Source organism: Podarcis filfolensis (assembly GCF_964270895.1).
Source record: "Podarcis filfolensis genome assembly, chromosome: 9".
Classification (NCBI taxonomy): domain Eukaryota; kingdom Metazoa; phylum Chordata; class Lepidosauria; order Squamata; family Lacertidae; genus Podarcis; species Podarcis filfolensis.
The window spans coordinates 5,732,585-5,751,730 of record NC_139610.1 but is presented as its reverse complement, the minus strand read 5'-3'; the positions used below and the strand labels follow the sequence as shown (position 1 = coordinate 5,751,730).

General features: G+C 48.7%; 1 protein-coding gene across 13 annotated transcripts in view; it reads right to left on the bottom strand.

The window, feature by feature from the left end:
- Window positions 1–19,146, bottom strand: part of CSK (C-terminal Src kinase) — a 76,207-nt gene that overhangs the window by 1,445 nt on the left and 55,616 nt on the right. For 7 of the 13 annotated variants that reach the window (XM_083630549.1, XM_083630550.1, XM_083630538.1 and 4 more), the window contains 8 exons: window positions 17,274–17,493; window positions 12,260–12,353; window positions 11,549–11,614; window positions 9,529–9,628; window positions 6,864–6,954; window positions 5,011–5,084; window positions 2,110–2,305; window positions 1,449–1,538 (listed from right to left, as the gene is read on the bottom strand). In XM_083630549.1, coding sequence (XP_083486675.1) covers window positions 1,449–1,538; window positions 2,110–2,305; window positions 5,011–5,084; window positions 6,864–6,954; window positions 9,529–9,628; window positions 11,549–11,614; window positions 12,260–12,353; window positions 17,274–17,493 — 931 coding nt within the window. The remainder of the gene's footprint in view (window positions 1–1,448; window positions 1,539–2,109; window positions 2,306–5,010; window positions 5,085–6,863; window positions 6,955–9,528; window positions 9,629–11,548; window positions 11,615–12,259; window positions 12,354–17,273; window positions 17,494–19,146) is intronic. The other 6 variants (XM_083630540.1, XM_083630546.1, XM_083630541.1 and 3 more) reach the window with 1 other exon arrangement.

Here is a 19,146-nt window from a genome sequence, read left to right as displayed (position 1 = left end):
ACCTAATAAGCATTACTAAGATCTGATGGGATGAGGCTCATGACTGAAATATAGAAATTGAGGGGTATAACCTATTCAAAAGGAATAGAACAGGAAGGAAGGAGTAGCAGCATTATAAAGGATGTGTACACTTGTGAAGAAATCCATGACCTGGAGTATGGAAAGCAGATTAAGAGTATATGGGGTCCCCAAACTAAGGCCCACGGGCTAGATAAGGCCCGAGGGACTCGTTTATCCGGCCTGCGGCACCACCCACTGCTGCCACCCACTCTTACCGGCGCTGAGCGGCTGCCCACTTCTGGGTCAGAGAAGCACCGGAAATAGCTTGTGCACATGCGCAAGCATTATTTCCGGTGCACATCCGGGTCGGAGGAGGCCCGTGCACATGCCGTTTCCGGTGCTCCTCCGACCCGGAAGTGCGCCGGAAATAGCATGTGCACAAGCGTATGGGCACGTGCTCCCCCGCCCTCCGGCCTGCCGCGCGATCGGCACTGGAGACACCAGCCTGAGGTAGGTTTGTTGACCCCTGGGTTACAAATATAGGAGAGAAAGAGAACAGTGACCTTACTGTGGGGGTCTGCTATAGATCACCAAGCCAGACTTGGATGGTGACTTCCTACAGCAGATTACCAAATATTCAGAAATATAGTAGTCATAGCAGACTTCGACTATCCTGATATCCATCAGAACTCAAACTCTGCCAAGAATATAAGGTCCAACAAATCCCTCCATTGTCTCGCTTACAATTTCATTTCCCAGAAGGTAGAGAAAGCAACAAGAGGGCCATCTACCTTGGACCTCGTCCTCACCAACAGGGAGGAACTGATTGACGAAGTCTAAGTACTTGGAACCTTGGGAGGAAGTGATCGTACCCTTTTGGGTTTGATGAGACAGAGGCAGGGAAATCTGGGCGTAGTCAGACATGCCCTCTGGATTTTAAGGCCAATTTCAAAAAGCTTAAGAAACTGCCGGGTGAGATCTCATGGTCAGAAATACTCAAAGAGAAGGGAGTCCAAGATGGGTGGGAGTTTCTTAAAGGTGAACTATTTAAGACACAAAAGCTGACAATTCCAACAAGAAAGAAAAGTGGGGGACATGTAAAGGAACCACTGTGGTAGCATAAGGAGCTTTCAGAGGAGCTGAGATGTAAGAAGGCAGCGGTGTTGTGTGAGCAAATGCTCACACGTGGAGGGATGCATGGGCATTGGGGGCCCGGCAGGTGAGCTGGAGGGGTGTGTGCACATAGGCCGCAAAGGGTGAAGGAGTCCCAAAACAGCTGGAGGGCCAAGTTTGGCCATCACTGCCCTAAGGCAACTCAACTGCTATGAGAAGAGAAGGCAGAGCAAAAACGCAGTTGCTCCAAGAGTTGGCTGCGAAAAAGGGGAAGGGAGGGGCAGGGTCCCTGTTGAAACATCAGAAGCCGCACAAGCTGAGCTTCCGTCACTTACAATTCTCGGATAAGGCACTCGCCCAAAGGAGTAGATTTCCCAGAGGAGGATCCCAAAGCTCCAGACGTCGGACTTGGTGGAAAATTTCTGCTAAGAGAAAGGAAGTCCATCGTTGAGGGAAACGGTTCCTGGTGGTGGCGAGATACTCCCCAAGCCTGGAGATCATCACACAGCCTCTCGCCACAGCGGCGGATTTGGGCTCTCAAATTTCAGCAGCAGCACCCTCTGCCTCTTGTGCTCTGCTGCACAGCACTGTTTGGGTCCCCCCCCCATAGCACAGCAGCCAGCGCAACCGAACCAGTCATGCCGTGTCCTAAAACCACCTCTGCCCACCACCCTCTTTTTAGGGAACTGGGTTTTAGCCCTTTCCCAAAGCCACCAAATGCCCCCCAAACTACACCCAGCCTCCGCTGCAAAACATGAACTAACGTAGCTCATGACTGATCGAGTCCATTTTGCAAATCAAGCTCATGCCGGCCAGCAGGGGGTGGGGCCTGGGAAGGGGCGCCCCCCCAAAGAGTCAGTCCCGAGGGCGGAAGAGAGGGGGCAGGAGGGCCCCGCTTGCCCCCCAGGCTGAGGTTCCTCACGCTGGACAGACAGTCATCCCTGTGTCTGTGATGGCTCAGGGCCCCCCCAAGGTCACCCCCGTGTTGTGCTGAACCTTTTCTCTAAGTGCTTCCGGCGCCGTCCATTTCACTGGCAGCTTGCCCGTGTCCTGGGTTGACGAGGCTTCTTTCGTCAGCCCAAAGTCACTGACTTTGGCAATGTTGTCTTCCGAGACCAGGACGTTCCGCGCTGCCAAGTCCCGATGGACGAAGTTGTTTGCCTCCAGGTACGCCATGGCTTCACAGACGTCTCTGTGTGGGGAGAACAGGCAGGCAAGACTCAGGAAAAGGAGCTGATGCCAGCGCAGAGCTGTCTCCCTGCACAAGCCTCTTGGCAGACAAGACCTGCGAGTGAGGCTCTGCTCTGAATTGCAACTTGCAGCACAGCTTGGATTGCAAAGCAGGGCCTGTTTCTGTGGTGGCCCCCAGGATTTGGAATGCCCTGACCACATTCTCTTTCTTTGTATGTAGGACCAAAATACCCTTTACCTGGTTCTGCTGCTGTTGTATTCTGTACTGATTATTTGTGTTAATTAGTGCTTGCAACTGTTAAACCGTTGCATAATCCTATTTATTTTATTTTTTACATGAAAAGTAGTGCGGGCATTTTAAGACTGAATGATTGAAACGTTATCATTACAGGCCGTAGTTTTGACACTGTGATGAAAGGCCCATCAATCACCTGACATTCAAATCCTTCCCAGCATCTCCTTATCCATTTTCCTCTGTTTTAAGCTCCCGTGAACACATGCTATCACCCCCAAGAAGATTCTCCTGTGCTTCTAGATGCGTCCTCCAAATGATTAGCTGGGAAGATAGAAAGCTGCCTTATACCAAAACAGCAACAGTTGTTTATTTCTAACAACAACAGTTATAAGGTTGAAGCGACCTCAGCGTCAGAGTATCTGATGAAGTGTGTACAGTGGTACCTCAGGTTACAGACGCTTCAGGTTACAGACTCCGCTAACCCAGAAATAGTACCTCGGGTTAAGAACTTTACCTCAGGATGAGAACAGAAATCGTGCTCTGGCGGCGCAGCGGCAGCAGGAGGCCCCATTAGCTAAAGTGGTGCTTCAGGTTAAGAACAGTTTCAGGTTAAGAACAGACCTCTGGAACAAATTAAGTACTTAACCCGAGGTACCACTGCATTACACAAGAAAGCTCATACCTTGAAAGCTTATATTTAGTTGATCTTTAAGGTGCCACTGGAATTATTAAAAAAGATTTTTTCATCTTGTCCATTACTTCATCTAGGTTAGTTCTGTCTACACTGATTGGCAGCAGTTCTGCAGAGTTCCAGGCAGGAGTGTCTCCCAGCTGCCATTGGGACTGAACCTGGTAGATCTCTGCATGGAATACATGTGGCTCTTCCCTGTAATTTTAAAACCAGAGTGTCTGGCACTGTATAATGCTGTGGGCAATTGATTAAAATGCAAGTGATTTAAGCCTCAACAGGTATTCAAGGTGGGCCACAGAATGCAGTAAGAGGGTGTCAAGGAAAGATAGGACGTTCTTTATGTATGCTACAACAGCAGCAAGAGTTCTTCTAGCAAAGTATTGGAAGACACAAGAACTACCCATGCTGGAAGAGTGGCAGACGAAAGTGATTGATTATATGGGACTGGCTGAGATGACTGGCAGAATCCGTGACCAAGGGAAAGAGACGGTGGAAGAAGATTGGAAGAAATTTAAAGTTTATCTTAAGAACTGTTGTAAAATTAATGAGTGCTAAAATGTCATGGGTAATGTAAAACAGAATTGCAGTGATAAATAATTGGGTAAGAGGAAAAAGATTAGAAACTGAATTACAAGTACTGAAATTAGGGGTTGCTGGAAAAGTTTAAAACAGGGATGCACAAAAGGGAGGTATGGGGAAGTCGTGGAAACAAGGTTCAAGAAAGAGAGGTTAAGAAATTATATGTGTTTACATGTTTGTTTGTTTATGTGTCGTCAATTGTTAGTTGTATTGTGTTTTAACATATGTTGTAAAATCAATAAAAATCTATTAAAAAAAAAAACAGAATGCAGTAAGAGAATGCGGAGCTGCAAAAAAGGCAAAACATTATCTGAAAAGTATACTAACAATTTTTTATCGCTGGCCAGATGCCAAAAATGTACAACAGGGATGAGGAACAACCAGCCCACAAGCTCAAACTGACCTGGCCAGGGTTCTTATTTGGCTGGCAAGGCTTCTTTCCCCCAAACCATGCTCACATCTGACGTTGCACGTGGTGCCCAAGAAGCACTCAGCTGTCGGGTGCTTAGGGAAGTGCTGCGCAAGGGGCATTGGTGGGTGGACATGTCAACCCACCTGCCAACCATGTGATGTTATGAGGGCTCCATGTGACTGACAGGCGGGCTGCCCCATCCACCCATCAAAGTTGTCCCATTGGGGTGGGGCTAGGTAATGACCCAGCTGCCAAGGTCACAGAACACTTTTCTTGAGGGTGTGGTTGAACATGCCTCCTCCAGCTGAGTTTTAAGGGGGGTCTCATTCCAAAATCATGCATGTCCATGCGAAGACGATAACGCTGACACATGGTTTTATGCGCTGCCGATCTGCCCTCTGTGCAGACATTTACATAATCAATCCGCCGCCAACATCTCATCCAGAATGTGACTTTTCTCCTTGCGGATCAAGACAAACTGATGACTGAAAAGACAGCAACAGTTCTAACAACTGCCAATAACATAAAATGGTTGACCCACAACAATCGCCTCTTTATTTTTAAACTGTGTGACTTTACATTTAGCTTTTGGCAATTATATCTGCTTAGTGATGTTTGCATACGTTCTTACTTGGCACCCAAATTGCAATGGTTGGTGGCTGTTGCAAGTATCCCTCTGTCTCTATTGATTCATCTGTCTACACACAAACAAGCTCTGATTGTTGTTTTGTGCAGGCACAGATCCTGCCAGTTGGGCGTGTGGCCTTGTCTCGCCCGCGCCATACTTACAAGGAGAACTTCAGCAGACATTCTCCCCCTAGCACAGACCTCCCTCGGGAGCGAAGGTAATCGACTAAACTTCCCTGCAGACAAAGAGAAGTGGGAAGAGAAGAGTTAATGTCACAAACAGGTTCGGGGGTCAAGTATGGAGCGCAACTCTCAGCCCATTACAAGTCTGGTCAGGGGTGTTTTTTTCCAGCTAAGCAGAGGTGTGCAAGGCACATCCTGGCCTCACCAGCCAGGGCGCTCTCTCTCTCTCTCTTTCCTTAGTCACCAAGGCCTCCTTTGTTACACAAATTTTAAGGTGCATACATAGGAGACCCCCCCCCAAAACCCCAATCCTTCACCCTTCAAAATTAGGAAATATTCCCTGACGAAAGACACTTTATCTGAGTACACAGAACCTTCCCAAAACCATCTTGGCCTTCTTAATAGCCCCGGATATTTTCTTTGCAGAAGAAGGAAGTATCTTGGGAAACCCTTGCCAATAGTTCTTTTCACTTGCAAATCCTTTCCAATTCTGTAAACAGATAAACCTCTTGGAATGAATGGGCTACCCCACTGCAAAACTGTTATGGAAAGTATCTGTTACAAAGATCATCTTCTGAGTATGAATGGGGTCGGCCTTTATGGCATAAAGGTAAAGGTACCCCTGCCCGTACAGGCTAGTCGTGTCCGACTCTAGGGTTGTGCGCTCATCTCACTCTATAGGCCGGGAGCCAGCGCTGTCCGGAGACACTTCCGGGTCACGTGGCCAGCACGACGAAGCTGCAGCTGGCGAGCCAGCGCAGCACACGGAACGCCGTTTACCTTCCCGCTGGTAAGCGGTACCTATTTATCTACTTGCACTTAGGGGTGCTTTCGAACTGCTAGGTGGGCAGGAGCTGGGACCGAAAGACGGGAGCTCACCCCGCTGCGGGGATTCAAACCGCCGACCATACGATCGGCAAGTCCTAGGCACTGAGGTTTTACCCACAGCGCCACCCGCGTCCCCTTTATGGCATATAACATTTCAAAAGAATGGCCCAGACTGGCAAACACAATCAGGTATATTGACAAACAGGGAACAAGCCACACTCTCAACTTTCTGTTGCAGACAGCCTCTTTCTGTGACCTGGTATGATACTTTTCGGTGGTCTTTGGCTAAGGAGTTGGGAAATCTCTAAAGCCTTTAAAAGTTGTTACACACTTGGTATTATAGGCGAGGATATTAATAGGCAAGATGTTAAATCGTTTTTATATGCAACAACTGCGGCAAGAGTATTGATAGCCCAGAAATGGAGACAAGAAGAAATTCCGATGAAAGGAGAATGGCAGACAAAATTAATGGACTATGCAGAATTAGACAAAATGACAGGAAGGACTCGAAACCTGCGGGACTAGAGATTTACAGAAGATTGGAAGAAATATATGAACTATTTGAAGAGCAACTGTAATCAACAAATTACGCTAGTAGGACTACAAGAAGCTTTGTAAGGAGATATGTATGAAGCATTGCAAAGTAGAGAAAGAATAGATATATTAGTTATGAATTAAATGTGGAAGTTAGAAATGTATATTTAGTGAATAGATTGGAAAATTTTCAGATGTGATTGACGAAAGTCAAAAAAAATGGTATAATATATGAAAGTATGTTTAATTACTGTTGGAAATGATATGTTGAAAAACTAATAAAAAATTGTTTAAAAAAAAAAAAATTCAGTTCACCATGTTTTTATACAGCAGTCGTGCCCCCCCCCCCCCTCTGATCAGGCCACGGGTCCTGCCCAGCTGCTGAAAACTGCCTGGTAGGGGGGCTCAGCCTTTTGAGCACCCCTGGCCAGAAGCACCAGGAAGCCCCCAGGGCAGCACCAGCCCCTTACCTTTGCCATGTACTCTGTGACGAGGTAGAGGCCACCCTTCTCCTCCACAATCACCCCCAGCATCTGAACCAGGTTGCTGTGCCGGAGCTGCCTGCAGTGAGATTTGCCGGGGAAGGAGGGAAGAGAAGGCGTCACCCACAAGGCACTGGCTGGGATCAGAGGCAGCGCAGTGTAGTTGTACGAGTGTCAGTCTAGGAGCCCTTCAGACCAGGGTTCAAATCCCCACCCCGCTCAGCCACGAAGCTTACTAGGTGGCCTTGGCCCAGTCACCACCGTCTGAGGAACGCTCGCCCAGGGAGGTTTGGCTGGCACCTCCATCACACACCTTAAGGCACCAGGTGAAAATGTTCCTCTTCAACCAGGCCTTTGGCTGGTTGTTATTCTAACAGCCTTTTAAATGTGTTTGTGGCAGGGGGTTTATTGTTTTGTTTTGTTTTGTTTATTTTGTGCTTTTATCCTGTATTTTTGTCTTGTGAAACGCCCCAAGATCCTCAGATGAAGGGCGACATAGAAATTTAATAACTACCGTATTTTTTGCTCTACAAGACACACTTTTACCCTTCTAAAAAGTAAGGGGAAATGTGTGTGCGTCTTATGGAGTGAAAGCAGGCTGCGCAGCTATCCCTGAAGCCAGGAGAGCAAGAGGGATCGCTGCTTTCGCTGCGCAGTGATCCCTCTTGCTGTTCTGACTTCGCTTTGCTGGAGAGGCGCTGCGCAGAGAGGGAAAGAATATATTTTTTCTTGTTCTCCTCCTCTAAAACTAGGTGCGTCTTATGGTCGGGTGCGTCTTATAGAGTGAAAAATATGGTAAGTGGATGACTGGTACCCCAGGGAGGCCTCCCTACACTCATCTCTCAGAAGAATGTCAGGGAGGACACAGAATGCTGCCCTAGACCAGAGCTGGACCCCTGGTCCAGCTAGCTCAGAGCTCCCAACAAGGCCTGGTAGCAGTTCCTCGGGGGCTTCAGGTGCGAATCTTTTCCATCTCCACTTGGAGATACCATCGTGGACTGAACCTGGGATCTTCTGCAGGCACAGCAGGTGCTGAGCTGTGGCCCCGGTTCAGGGTCTAAGTCATGCAGAAGTCAGACTGGAGCCCTGAAGCCAGCACCCTTCTCCCAACTCTGGAGCAACCCGGGTGCTTACTCTGGGAGAAATCCCATGCGGACCTACTGACTGGCTCTTGCCTCCATCCTCAGTGCTATCAATCTCACTTCCTTGGGCAAACCTCTGTGTCAAGCTGGAGCCCTGCAGATGTGGTTGGACTCCGGCTCCCATTCATAGAATCCTAGAAACGCAGAGCTGGAAGGGACCCCCAAGGGTCATCCAGCCCAACCCCAGGAATCAGAGACAGAGAATCCTTGACAGATGGCCAGCCAAGCTCTGCTTAAACTCAGCCGGCATCACCAATGGCCAGGGAGGATAGTTGTTCCCAGCTCTATGCCAGCCTCTCTTGGACGTTTCTGTCCTTCACCTGATGATTCGGTCCTGCCTGTTTTTTAAAGAGATGGACAGAGACAGGGAGAGGCAGGGAGAGGACCAGAGGCAAAGGCATCCTCATCTCTGAATCCAGCTGCCTCAAAGGAGAGAGACAGTGTGGTGCAGTGGTTGGAGAGACCCTGCTCAGCCGTGAAGCTCCCTGGGCGACTTTGGGGCCAGTACTCTTGCCTGCCCCCCTAGCCTACCTCACAGGTTTGTTGTGAGGATAAAATGCAGAGAGAACTATGTGCTACCATCCCGATCTCCTTGGAGGAAAGAAGGTATGGTGTAAATGTGATATATAAATAAACAGATCATCCCCAGTCATCTCAGGCTCACCTGGGCAAGGCTACACCAGGAGGATATTCTGTGATGGCGGCCCTCAAAGAACTCCCTGCGGCCCCCCCCCGCACCTCCGCTTCCTTCGGGAGGCCTCTGACCCCCCCAAAAGTTACATATTTGTCAGGACCCACCCTATACCCATGAGTGCAATCTGTTTTTAATGCTGGGTTTTTTAAATAGTAAAACTCTAGGGGTCCCGGGCCCTAAGGAAGTCAGATTAGCCTCAACCAGAGCCAGGGCCTTTTCAACACTGGCCCCGGCCTGGTGGAACGCTCTGTCTCATGAGACCAGGGCCCTGCAGGATCTGATTTCTTTCCGCAGGGCCTGTAAGACAGAGTTGTTCCACCTGGCCTTTGGCTTGGAATCAAATTGATCCCCTCCCCCTCTTTCCTTTTTCCTTTCTCCTTCTGTGATGGAACTCCTATTTGGGGATTTCCCTGGCTTTTTTCTGGCCCACGTAGGACCAGTCTGGATAGCTGGCCTTGGTAAAGACTTGACGTTTTCATCCCCAAAAAAGGTTTTTGATTTGAGTTCCTACTGAAATGAGGCTGCATTTTAATGTTGTATTTTAATCTTGTTTTTAAGTTGTATTTCAATCAATTATTTTTATACTGGTGTTAGCCGCCCTGAGCCCAGTCTTGGCTGGGGAGGGCGGGGTATAAATAAAATTTAATAATAATAATAATAATAATAATAATAATAATAATAATAAAGGGCTGCCCCCAGCCCTGGGACCTTAAGGCGAAATAAAACAAATCAATAAAAATTATCCCTTAAGCTTCTGCCATCATCAGCGTGCCTTTGCTCTCATGCTGGGCTCCCCCCGCCCCCCGCCGGCACTCACGTCATCACTGAGGCCTCGGCCAGGAAGGCCTGGGCGGTGGCGTCATTCTTGATGCACTTCACGGCCACCTTGTTCCCATGGTAGTCACCCAGCATCACATCTGGAAAGGAGAAGGGCAATCTGAAGGGGGGTGCAGGGCTAGGAGACGCGAGCGCAGGTCAAGGTCCCTTGAACACAGCCCCCTGCTTCCAGGGAACAGCAGCCAGGTGCCCCCGGGGAGGCTCACAAATCAGGCCATTAAGCTGCCCTCTCTTCTACCTGAAGCTGAGGTCTGGGCAGATAAAAGGGCTTCTTCGCGCAGCACAGAGTTAAACAGTGGAACTCCCTCCCACATGAGTCCCACTAGATGACTTTAAAAGGGAATTGGACAAATTCATGGTGGAGGAGAAGGCTGTCAATGGCTCCTGGCCAGGATGGCTATACTGTGCTCTCCACACTCAGAAGTACTAAATGCTTCTGAATAGCAGTTGCTAAAAGCCACAGGAGGGGGAGGGCCATTGGCTCTCACATAGCTTATGTCCAGGGAGAGAACACCAGTCCAGAGCCCTTTTCATTAAGGGAGGAACATAGGAAGGGTGCCTCACACGGAGTCAAATCACCTTGGCTCAAGGTGGTTTTACCCTGACTAGATAGATAGCTAATTTATTATGGTCAAAGACCAGCTCACGTAACATAACACAATAAAAACAGCGTTCATAAAGATAAAATATACAATCGGAGCAGATTGCAGCAATAGCTCATGAGTTAAAATTGAGATATATACATACAGTGGTACCTCGGGTTAAGTACTTAATTCGTTCCGGAGGTCTGTTCTTAACCTGAAACTGTTCTTAGCCTGAAGCACCACTTTAGCTAATGGGGCCTCCCGTTGCCGCCACGCCGCCAGAGCACAATTTCTGTTCTCATCCTGAAGCAAAGTTCTTAACCTGAGGTACTATTTCTGGGTTAGCGGAGTCAGTAACCTGAAGCGTATGTAACCCGAAGTACCACTGTACACCCGTACAACTGAGATTTGGGCTACCATAAAAAAAAAAATTGACCCTGAGGCGCCCCAAAGGGCGACTTCAGCATTTCCCTTGTGAGGTATTTTATTCTAGAGGTTGATCTGTGCCTACAGATCTGGGCGCAGAATCTGGCTACCAGACAGGTCGTCTTGTGATCTTTGCCTAAGAGGAGAGAATTAAGTTTAGACTTGTCTGAAAGACTGGCGAGCCTCTTCAGCAAAGGATCAATGGTGGCTCTACGGATCTCAACATAAAAAGGATATCTAAATAATATAAGTTCGGGGCTTCCTATTTCCCCTAATGGGCAAGTGCAAAGTCTCTGTGTGTACAGGACTCTTCTATAGGAGCCTTCCAGAACTGGTGAGGGCCAGGCCGAGCTTCTAGCAAGAGTATTTACCCTGACTAGAAGCAAGGGGACCTGCCCACCTGGAGATGATAGTGTGGACTGAACAGGGGACCTTTTGCGTCTGAATGGGCCCTCATGCGCTTCCGAGGTTCTTAGCTGAGCCTGGCTCAGGAGAACAACCGGCTGGATCAGGCCAATGGCCCACGTAGTCCAGCATCATCTTCTCGCAGTGGCCAACCAGATGCCTGTGGAAGACCAGCAAGCGGGATTCGAACACAAGCCCTCTTCTCTCCTGTGGCTTCCAGCAACTGGTATCCGGGAGCATTGCTGTCTCTGGCCGTAGAGGCAGAGCACAGCCATCATGGCTAGCAGCCATCAGTAGCCCTCTCCACCATGAAATCTGCCTAATCTTTTAAAGCCACCTCTAGGTTGTTGGCCATCACTGCCTCATGCAGAAAGGAGTTTGGTAATTTAACTATGTGCTGCATAAAGAAGTCCTTTCTTTTATCTGCCCCAAATCCTTGAGCATTCAGCTTCATAGGATATCCATAAACTTTGACCATGACCCTTAACAGAGCCATATGGGGCGGGGGGGGGGGGCTGACTTCCCCAGCTGCCAGGAGAAGAAAGATCTCCCTGCGCCATCACTTGCCATCACTGCCCGACTCACCTCCGAACTCCCCTTTCCCGATGATCTGCAGCAGTTTCAAGTCCTTCATGTTGAGGGACCACCCGCCTGGAAGAGGGCAGAGATACACAAAGGGGGAGGAAGTCAAATAATAATAATAATAATAATAATAATAATAATAATAATAATAATAAATTTTATTTATATCCCGCCCTCCCCAGCCGAAGCCGGGCTCAGGGCGGCTAACAACAATCAAATAATCAAACAATCAAATAAACCAACATTCTAAAAATATTTCATTATAAAAATTAATTAAAATCAAGTTGAAGGCAACCATTAAGCAAAACTCTGTGCAGGTTGCCAGAGGAGGGAGTCAGGCTGCGCCCTGACCAAAGGCCTGGTGGAACAACTCTGTCTTGCAGGCCCTGCGGAAAGATGTCAGGTCCCGCAGGGCCCTAGTCTCTTGTGACAGAGCGTTCCACCAGATTGGAGCCGCTGCCGAGAAGGCCCTGGCTCTAGTTGAGGCCAGCCTAACCTCTCTGAGGCCTGGGACCTTCAGGATGTTTTTATTTGCAGACCGTAGGTTTCTTTGTGGGGTTAATAATAAATAAATTATTTATTCCCCGCCCTCCCCAGCCAAGACCAGGCTCAGGGCAGCCAGCAACCAATAATAAAAACAAATAAGCCACACGCCAACTCCCACGGGAGCCCAGCCCAACCAAAGGGCCTGCCCAGTCCTGGTGCCATGCTCACCGCGTGAGAACTCGTCCTGAGCAGCCACTGTGCCCTCCATAACCTTTGGCTTGATGAGGCGAGTGCAGAGCCCGTCAGGATCCGAGGTGTAGTGCTGCCAAGTGGATGGGGGGGGGGGTGGACAGGGGGAAGAGAACGTCAGATCAAACCAGAGTCCAGCACCCGGGTGCCCCTTCCCCACCCAGAGGAGCAGGATGCCTTGGGTGCTGCTGCTCAAAGGCACCCTGAAGGTCCACCAGGACCTTACTGAGCACCAGCCCTGAGCACCTCTGCAAAGGAGGGCTGGCCCCCTTGATATGCTCGCCAGGAGGTGGGGTTGGACTCGCCGTGGCGAACGGAACTGCTGAAACTCAGGAAAGTGCCGCTCTGACTCTCTGAAAAGCATATGCCCAAAATAAGACTAAGAGCACATATTGATATAGGAATGGATTAGATAATATGTAAAGAAATATACAGGTACGCGGGTGGCGCTGTGGGTTAAACCACAGAGCCTAGGACTTGCCGATCAGAAGGTTGGCGGTTCAAATCCCCGCGACGGGGTGAGCTCCCGTTGCTCGGTCCCTGCTCCTGCCAACCTAGCAGGTCGTAAACACGTCAAAGTGCAAGTAGATAAATAGGTACCACTCTGGCGGGAAGGTAAACAGCATTTCCGTGTGCTGCTCTGGTTCACCAGAAGCGGCTTAGTCATGCTGGCCACATGACCCGGAAGCTGCACGCCAGCTCCCTCGGCCAATAAAGCGAGATGAGCGCTGCAACCCCAGAGTCGGCCACGACTGGACCTAATGGTCGGGGGTTCCTTTACTTTTACCCTTACCTAAAGAAATATACAATAATAAGAGTACATTCATTTGTAAAAAATGAATATACAACAGGAAAGACAGGAAGTCTAGTGTGTTGGTATTTATATGATCTTGGGGGGAGGAATTGTTTTGTTTTTTCTCTTTGTTCTTTCTTTTTTTCATATTCTTTTTTTTTTCATATTCTTTCTAAGTATATAAAATTTGCATATAATTTATGTATACATGTTGGAAATTATATTATAGTAAGTCCTGTAACGTAATATGACAACGCTTACCAATGTAATATAAGAATGTTAACAAATAAATAAAATGCAAATTCAAAAAGAAAAAAGAAAAAGAAAAGAAAAGCACATGCTCCACCCCCCCGGCTGCAGCCCCTTCGTGCTACCTCCGCTCACAACTGCAGAGCTGCCACATCAGAGTCGAGTGACTCCTGGCCCAGAAAATAACCGCCAGAGCAGTGGAGGCTGGCCCTTGAGGGCAAGAGGGCAGCAGCAGCACCAACCTGAAGGAGCGTCTCCACCCCCATCGTTCAGCCCAGACACGGAGGTCCAGCGCCGAGGGCCTTCTGGCGGTTCCCTCACTGCGAGTAGCCAAGTTACAGGGAACCAGGCAGAGGGCCTTCTCGGTAGTGGCGCCCTCCCTGTGGAACGCCCTCCCACCAGATGTCAAAGAGAACAACAACTACCAGACTTTTAGAAGACATCTGAAGGCGGCCCTGTTTAGGGAAGCTTTTAATGTTTAATAGGTTATCGTATTTTAGTGTTCTGTTGGAAGCCGCCCAGAGTGGCTGGGGAAACCCAGCCAGATGGGCGGGGTATAAATAATAAATTATTATTATTATTACCTCTGCTGCCCCCACTTGCCTTCTCACCTGAAGTCAGTCAGCGGTCCCTGCCTGTTGGCTGCCCTCCCCCCCTTTGCCTCGGTGCTGCTTTTGCAGAACTCACCCAGAAGGCGGAGGAGGGTGGCAAAACTAGAACTGGCAGTTTGCCATTGTCCGCCTACCTCTACGCCCGCTGCTTTCCAGCAGCCACAACAGTCCCAAAGGGACAGCTCTGCAAGTTGCAGGAAAATCAGCAAGCAATCTTGTGGTCAGATTTCTTGTGCTGGACGACTCTGAAGCAAACACGGCCCTGGACTGGTTAGTCTTCCAGAGAGGCGTCACAATGTTTTTTGGGATAGGAAAAGCGGGGGGAGAAGCCCAAAGGCAAAAACATGGAAGCTGGGCAAAGGTGGGAAGGAGTTTGGGGTAGAATCTCTGTCTTTGGAACTCCCTCCTAGAGAAGCCAAACTGGCTCCCTTTTTGCTGTGCTTCTGACAGCAGCTGAAGAATTCCTTGTTCCGACAGGCTTTTGGGAACTGACTGTTTCTCTGGAAAAGGCTGGTGCGGGGATGTTTTTATTATAGTTATCTGAATGTTTTAATACATCATATGACAGAGTGTTTTAACTCTATTAATTGTTTTTTTAATGATTGGTGCCCCTGTTTTCAGCTGATTCTATTTTATCTGTAAACTGCCTTGAGTACATGTCTGGGAAAACGGTGGGATATAAATAATAATAATAATAATAATAATAGGGAAAAGATGTAGGCGCTGGCTCTCCTCCAGGTCCTCGAGGGCTGGGAGTTTTGAGGCCTGGCAGAATCCCTTTGAGACGGGGCAGCAGCTCAGCAGAGGAGCATTGCTTTGTGTGCAGAAAGAGACAGGAGTTACTCTCCTCCAGCATTTCCATGGAGGGCACGAGAAAGACGCCTTCTTGGTCTTTTTATTTATTAACATTTATACACCGCTTGATTGTAAAACAAAACAAAACAAAACCCTCAAAGAGTTTTGCAAAAAGATTTTTTAAAAAAGAAAATCAAGGAAAAAATATAAATATACAAAAGGTTAAAATACGAAAACAGATTAAAATTCACACCAGCATTTCTAAGCATCTGGGTGGGCTCATCGAAACAAGAATGTTTTTCAGCAGGAACAGAAAAGAGTCCGGGGAAAGTGCCTGCTTGAGCTCAAGAGGCAGGGAGTTCCAGAGTCTGGGCCCTGCCACACAAAACAACTGACTTCATGCAAAGGCAGAGCAGGCATCACACGGCCTTGAGCATCTTTTGTTTTTGTTTTTAGAGTGCTGATTCTACTGATATTCTGCTTTATTACGACTTACATTACTGTGGTTTTATTATTGAAAGTTGATGTTACTCATGCTTACAGTTACCCTATCTGTGGGCCCTGATAATAAAAATAATTAAGTCTATTATATTTGAGAGAGGCTGAATGGAATATATACATATATACAGTGGTACCTTGGTTTACGAATCTGTTCCGGAAGTCCGTTCTTAAACCAAAACCTTTCTTAAACCGAGGCGTGCTTTCCCTAATGAGGCCTCACGCTGCCAGTGCCCTTCCAACGTTCGGATTTCGTTCTGAGACCGAGGTAAAGTTCTCAAACCAAGACACTATTTCCGGTTTTGCGGACTTTGTAAATCATATCATTCTTAAACCAGCTTGTTCTTAAACCGAGGTACCACTGTATATCCCAGCCAGATGGGTGTGGTATTAATAATAATAATAATAATAATAATAATAATAGTAATATTCAAAGGTCTGTTGCACATCTAGCCTGGTTGCAGTGGCGGCATCCCCCCACAAGGGGGCAGTAGGTCGACAGTGGTCCACCACCCTACATTCTGTGGGTTCTGCAGTATTATTACCCCAGGAGAGCAGCTTGTGGGGGTGTCCTCCTCTGTCCTGTGAGAGAGGGAAGAGGCGTTTCACATGGGTTCACCTATTTGGAAGGAGGGCCCTTGACTTCTCTGCTTCTTCCTCCCATCCCAGTAAGCACACGGTCCTCTCCACACACACACACACACACCCTGGCTGGGCCCCACACCTGCTCTGCAAGTAGGGCACTTTCGGAATTGCTCAGAGCATCTTCCTGCCTCTGCAAGAAACAGGAAACCCTCCACAAGTCTGAGCTTTGCAGGCTGTGACCGCTGAGCAACCCTAGGAGGAGGGCAGGGGCCCCTGCGGATCTGGCAACGCATCTAGCAACAGCCCAGCTCCCTCGTGCTGGCACAAAGGGTGGCAGCTCAGGGGCACAGCACTCCTGATTTTATTATTATTATTATTTGATTTTATTGATCCCATTCATTAACACACCATACAGAATAAGAAAATAAAAATTCCATCACCGCCAAGGCAAAAAGAAGAGAATTAATACACCAACTAACAACCTTCAAAACATAAAATAAAAGAGGTCTTTTTCTATCGATCAGACTTCCCGTCTATTCCTTATGACAGATTCTGTATGATTTGTTCACTACCACTGCATAACTACGGTAGTAAAGGTAAAGGGACCCCTGACCATTATCATAGAATCATAGAATCATAGAGTTGGAAGAGACCACAAGGGCCATTGAGTCCAACCCCCTGCCAAGCAGGAAACACCATCAGAGCACTCCTGACATATGGTTGTCAAGCCTCTGCTTAAAGACCTCCAAAGAAGGAGACTTTACCACACTCCTTGGCAGCAAATTCCACTGTCGAACAGCTCTTACTGTCAGGAAGTTCTTCCTAATGTTTAGGGGGAATCTTCTTTCTTGTAGTTTGGATCCATTGCTCCGTGTCCGCTTCTCTGGAGCAGCAGAAAACAACCTTTCTCCCTCCTCTATGTGACATCCTTTTATATATTTGAACATGGCTATCATATCACCCCTTAACCTCCTCTTCTCCAGGCTAAACATGCCCAGCTCCCTTAGCTGTTCCTCATAAGTTCCTCATAAGGAAGTCCCTTAGCCGTTCCTCATAAGTCCAGTCGTGGCCGACTCTGGGGTTGCGGCGCTCATCTCGCTTTATTGGCCGAGGGAGCTGGCGTACAGCTTCTGGGTCATGTGGCCAGCATGACTAAGCCGCTTCTGGCGAACCAGAGCAGCGCATGGAAACGCCGTTTACCTTCCCACCACAGTGCACTTTGACGTGCTTGCATAATGGCTGAATAAATGATCAGAATGGCAGCAACCCCCTCTGGCCCACAGGCCGCTCAGAGGCACGGCTGAAGCACACAAGTGGCAGGGCAGAACTGGCTCCACCGGGGCGTCTGCTGCCTGAACCTCGCTGTTGCCCCGTCCCAAAGGGATGCTGGCACCGGGAAAGCGATTCTGCAGCTCTGCCTGACTTGGCCCTGCTACTGCTGCCCCGCTTGCTGAAGCCTCACCTCCACCAGCTGCATGAGGTTCTCAAAGTAGACTTCCTCGTCGATGCTGAGCTTGCTGGAGGAGTAGATGATCCGGTAGTGCTCCACCTTCCCCTCGCAGCTGACGCAGAGCGTGTAGTCCCCGGGGTAGTTGGTGCTCTCGCGCACCAGGAAGAGGCCCGTCTCTGGAGGGTAGAGGAGCCTCTCCGCCTGCTCCCGCGTGATCTTCCCATGGAACCAGCTGGGGGTGGGAAAGGAGGAGGGAAAGAGAGATGGAGAGAGAGGGAAGCAACAAAGAGTGACCACGGCAGTCTCCACAAAGCCCACGTAGTAGTAGTAGTAGTAGTAGTAGTAGTAGTAGTAGTAGTAATAGTAATAGTAATAATAATAATAATAATAATAATAATAATAATAATAATTTATTATTATTCGAATCCCCCCGCCCAGCCACTCTGGGCAGCTTCCAACAAAGATTAAAAATACATTAAAATGTCACACATTAAAAGCATCCCTGAACAGGGCTGCCTTCAGATGTCTTCTAAAAGTCTGGTAGTTGTTGTTCTCTTTGACATCTGGTGGTAGGGCATTCCACAGGGAGGGCGCCACCACCAAGAAGGCCCTCTGCCTGGTTCCCTGTAGCTTTGCTTCTCGCAAGGAGGGAACCGCCAGAAGGCCCTCAGAGCTGGACCTCGTAACCACAGGACCATAGATAGCACTGTAGGTCTGGAAGGGACCCAAAGGGCCACTCAGTCTAACCCCCCCCCCCCGCCCGACAACACAGGAATCATGGCTAGCCATTTTCCTAACATTTCCATGGGGCAGCCTAGAGATTTAAAGCCGGTTGATTTACCTGTACACCCAGCCCAGGTTTATTTGTTTGTTTATATTTACTATTTCTTTATTGCATTAATATCCCTGCTTCTCCAAGGAGCTCAAGCGGTGCGCATGGCTCTTCTTCCTGCTGGAATCCCCACAACAACCCTGTGATGTAGGTCAGGCTGAGAGGCAGCGACTGGGCCAAGCTTGCCCAGGTGAGCTTCATGGCTGGGCGGGGGGATTCGAACCCTGGTCTCTCCCACGTCCTAGTCCTACACGCTAACCACTGGCTCTCCGGGCTCCAAGTTCCCACCACTGTGCTAGCACCATTAGGAAGATGCAATGCCTTCTGGTCTGTAATGCCCACACTGAAGGAAGGAAGGCTGCATCATACAGCCTCCAACAACTAGGAATTGATCCCCAAGCTAATACATTGTCATATCTGCAACTACATCTGTATCTGTATAGTTCTATTTATTGGCCTGTTGATTCTGCACATGCGCAGAGCGCCTTCACAGAGAAAGAAGCAGGTCTGTTGTGTGCCAGCACCCCTGGGAGTCTTCCTGTCGTTTGTCACGGATCAGGTCTTGCGTGTCGTAAGAACATGCAAAGCACCTGCTTGATCAGGCCATTAGCTCACCTAGTCCAGCATCCTGCTCTCACAGAAGCCACCCAGAAGCAGGACCCGAGTGCGAAAGCATTCTCCAAATGTTGTTCCCCATTATCTGGTATTCAGGGATAGACTCTCCCTGGACATGGAGGCTCTGCTATCACAAGAGGCCTCCATAAGAGCCCTACTGGATCAGGCCAAAGGCCCACCTAGTCCAGCATCTTATTTTCACAGCGGCCACACAGAATCCCCAAGGGGAAGCCCACAGGCGGGACCCGGTCTCAGGCCTCTCTGAAGAATACGCTGTTCTGCTAATCGAAATCCTGAAAAACGGCAGCCTTTCCCTTATTGCGGAATATACTGATCTGTGGACGACCTCAAGGGTGTCCATGGCCTGCACAACTCAACCCTAAGGGCTGCACCCCCCACGCCATGGCACTTCTCCTGCAAGCACAGACCGCTAGTCCA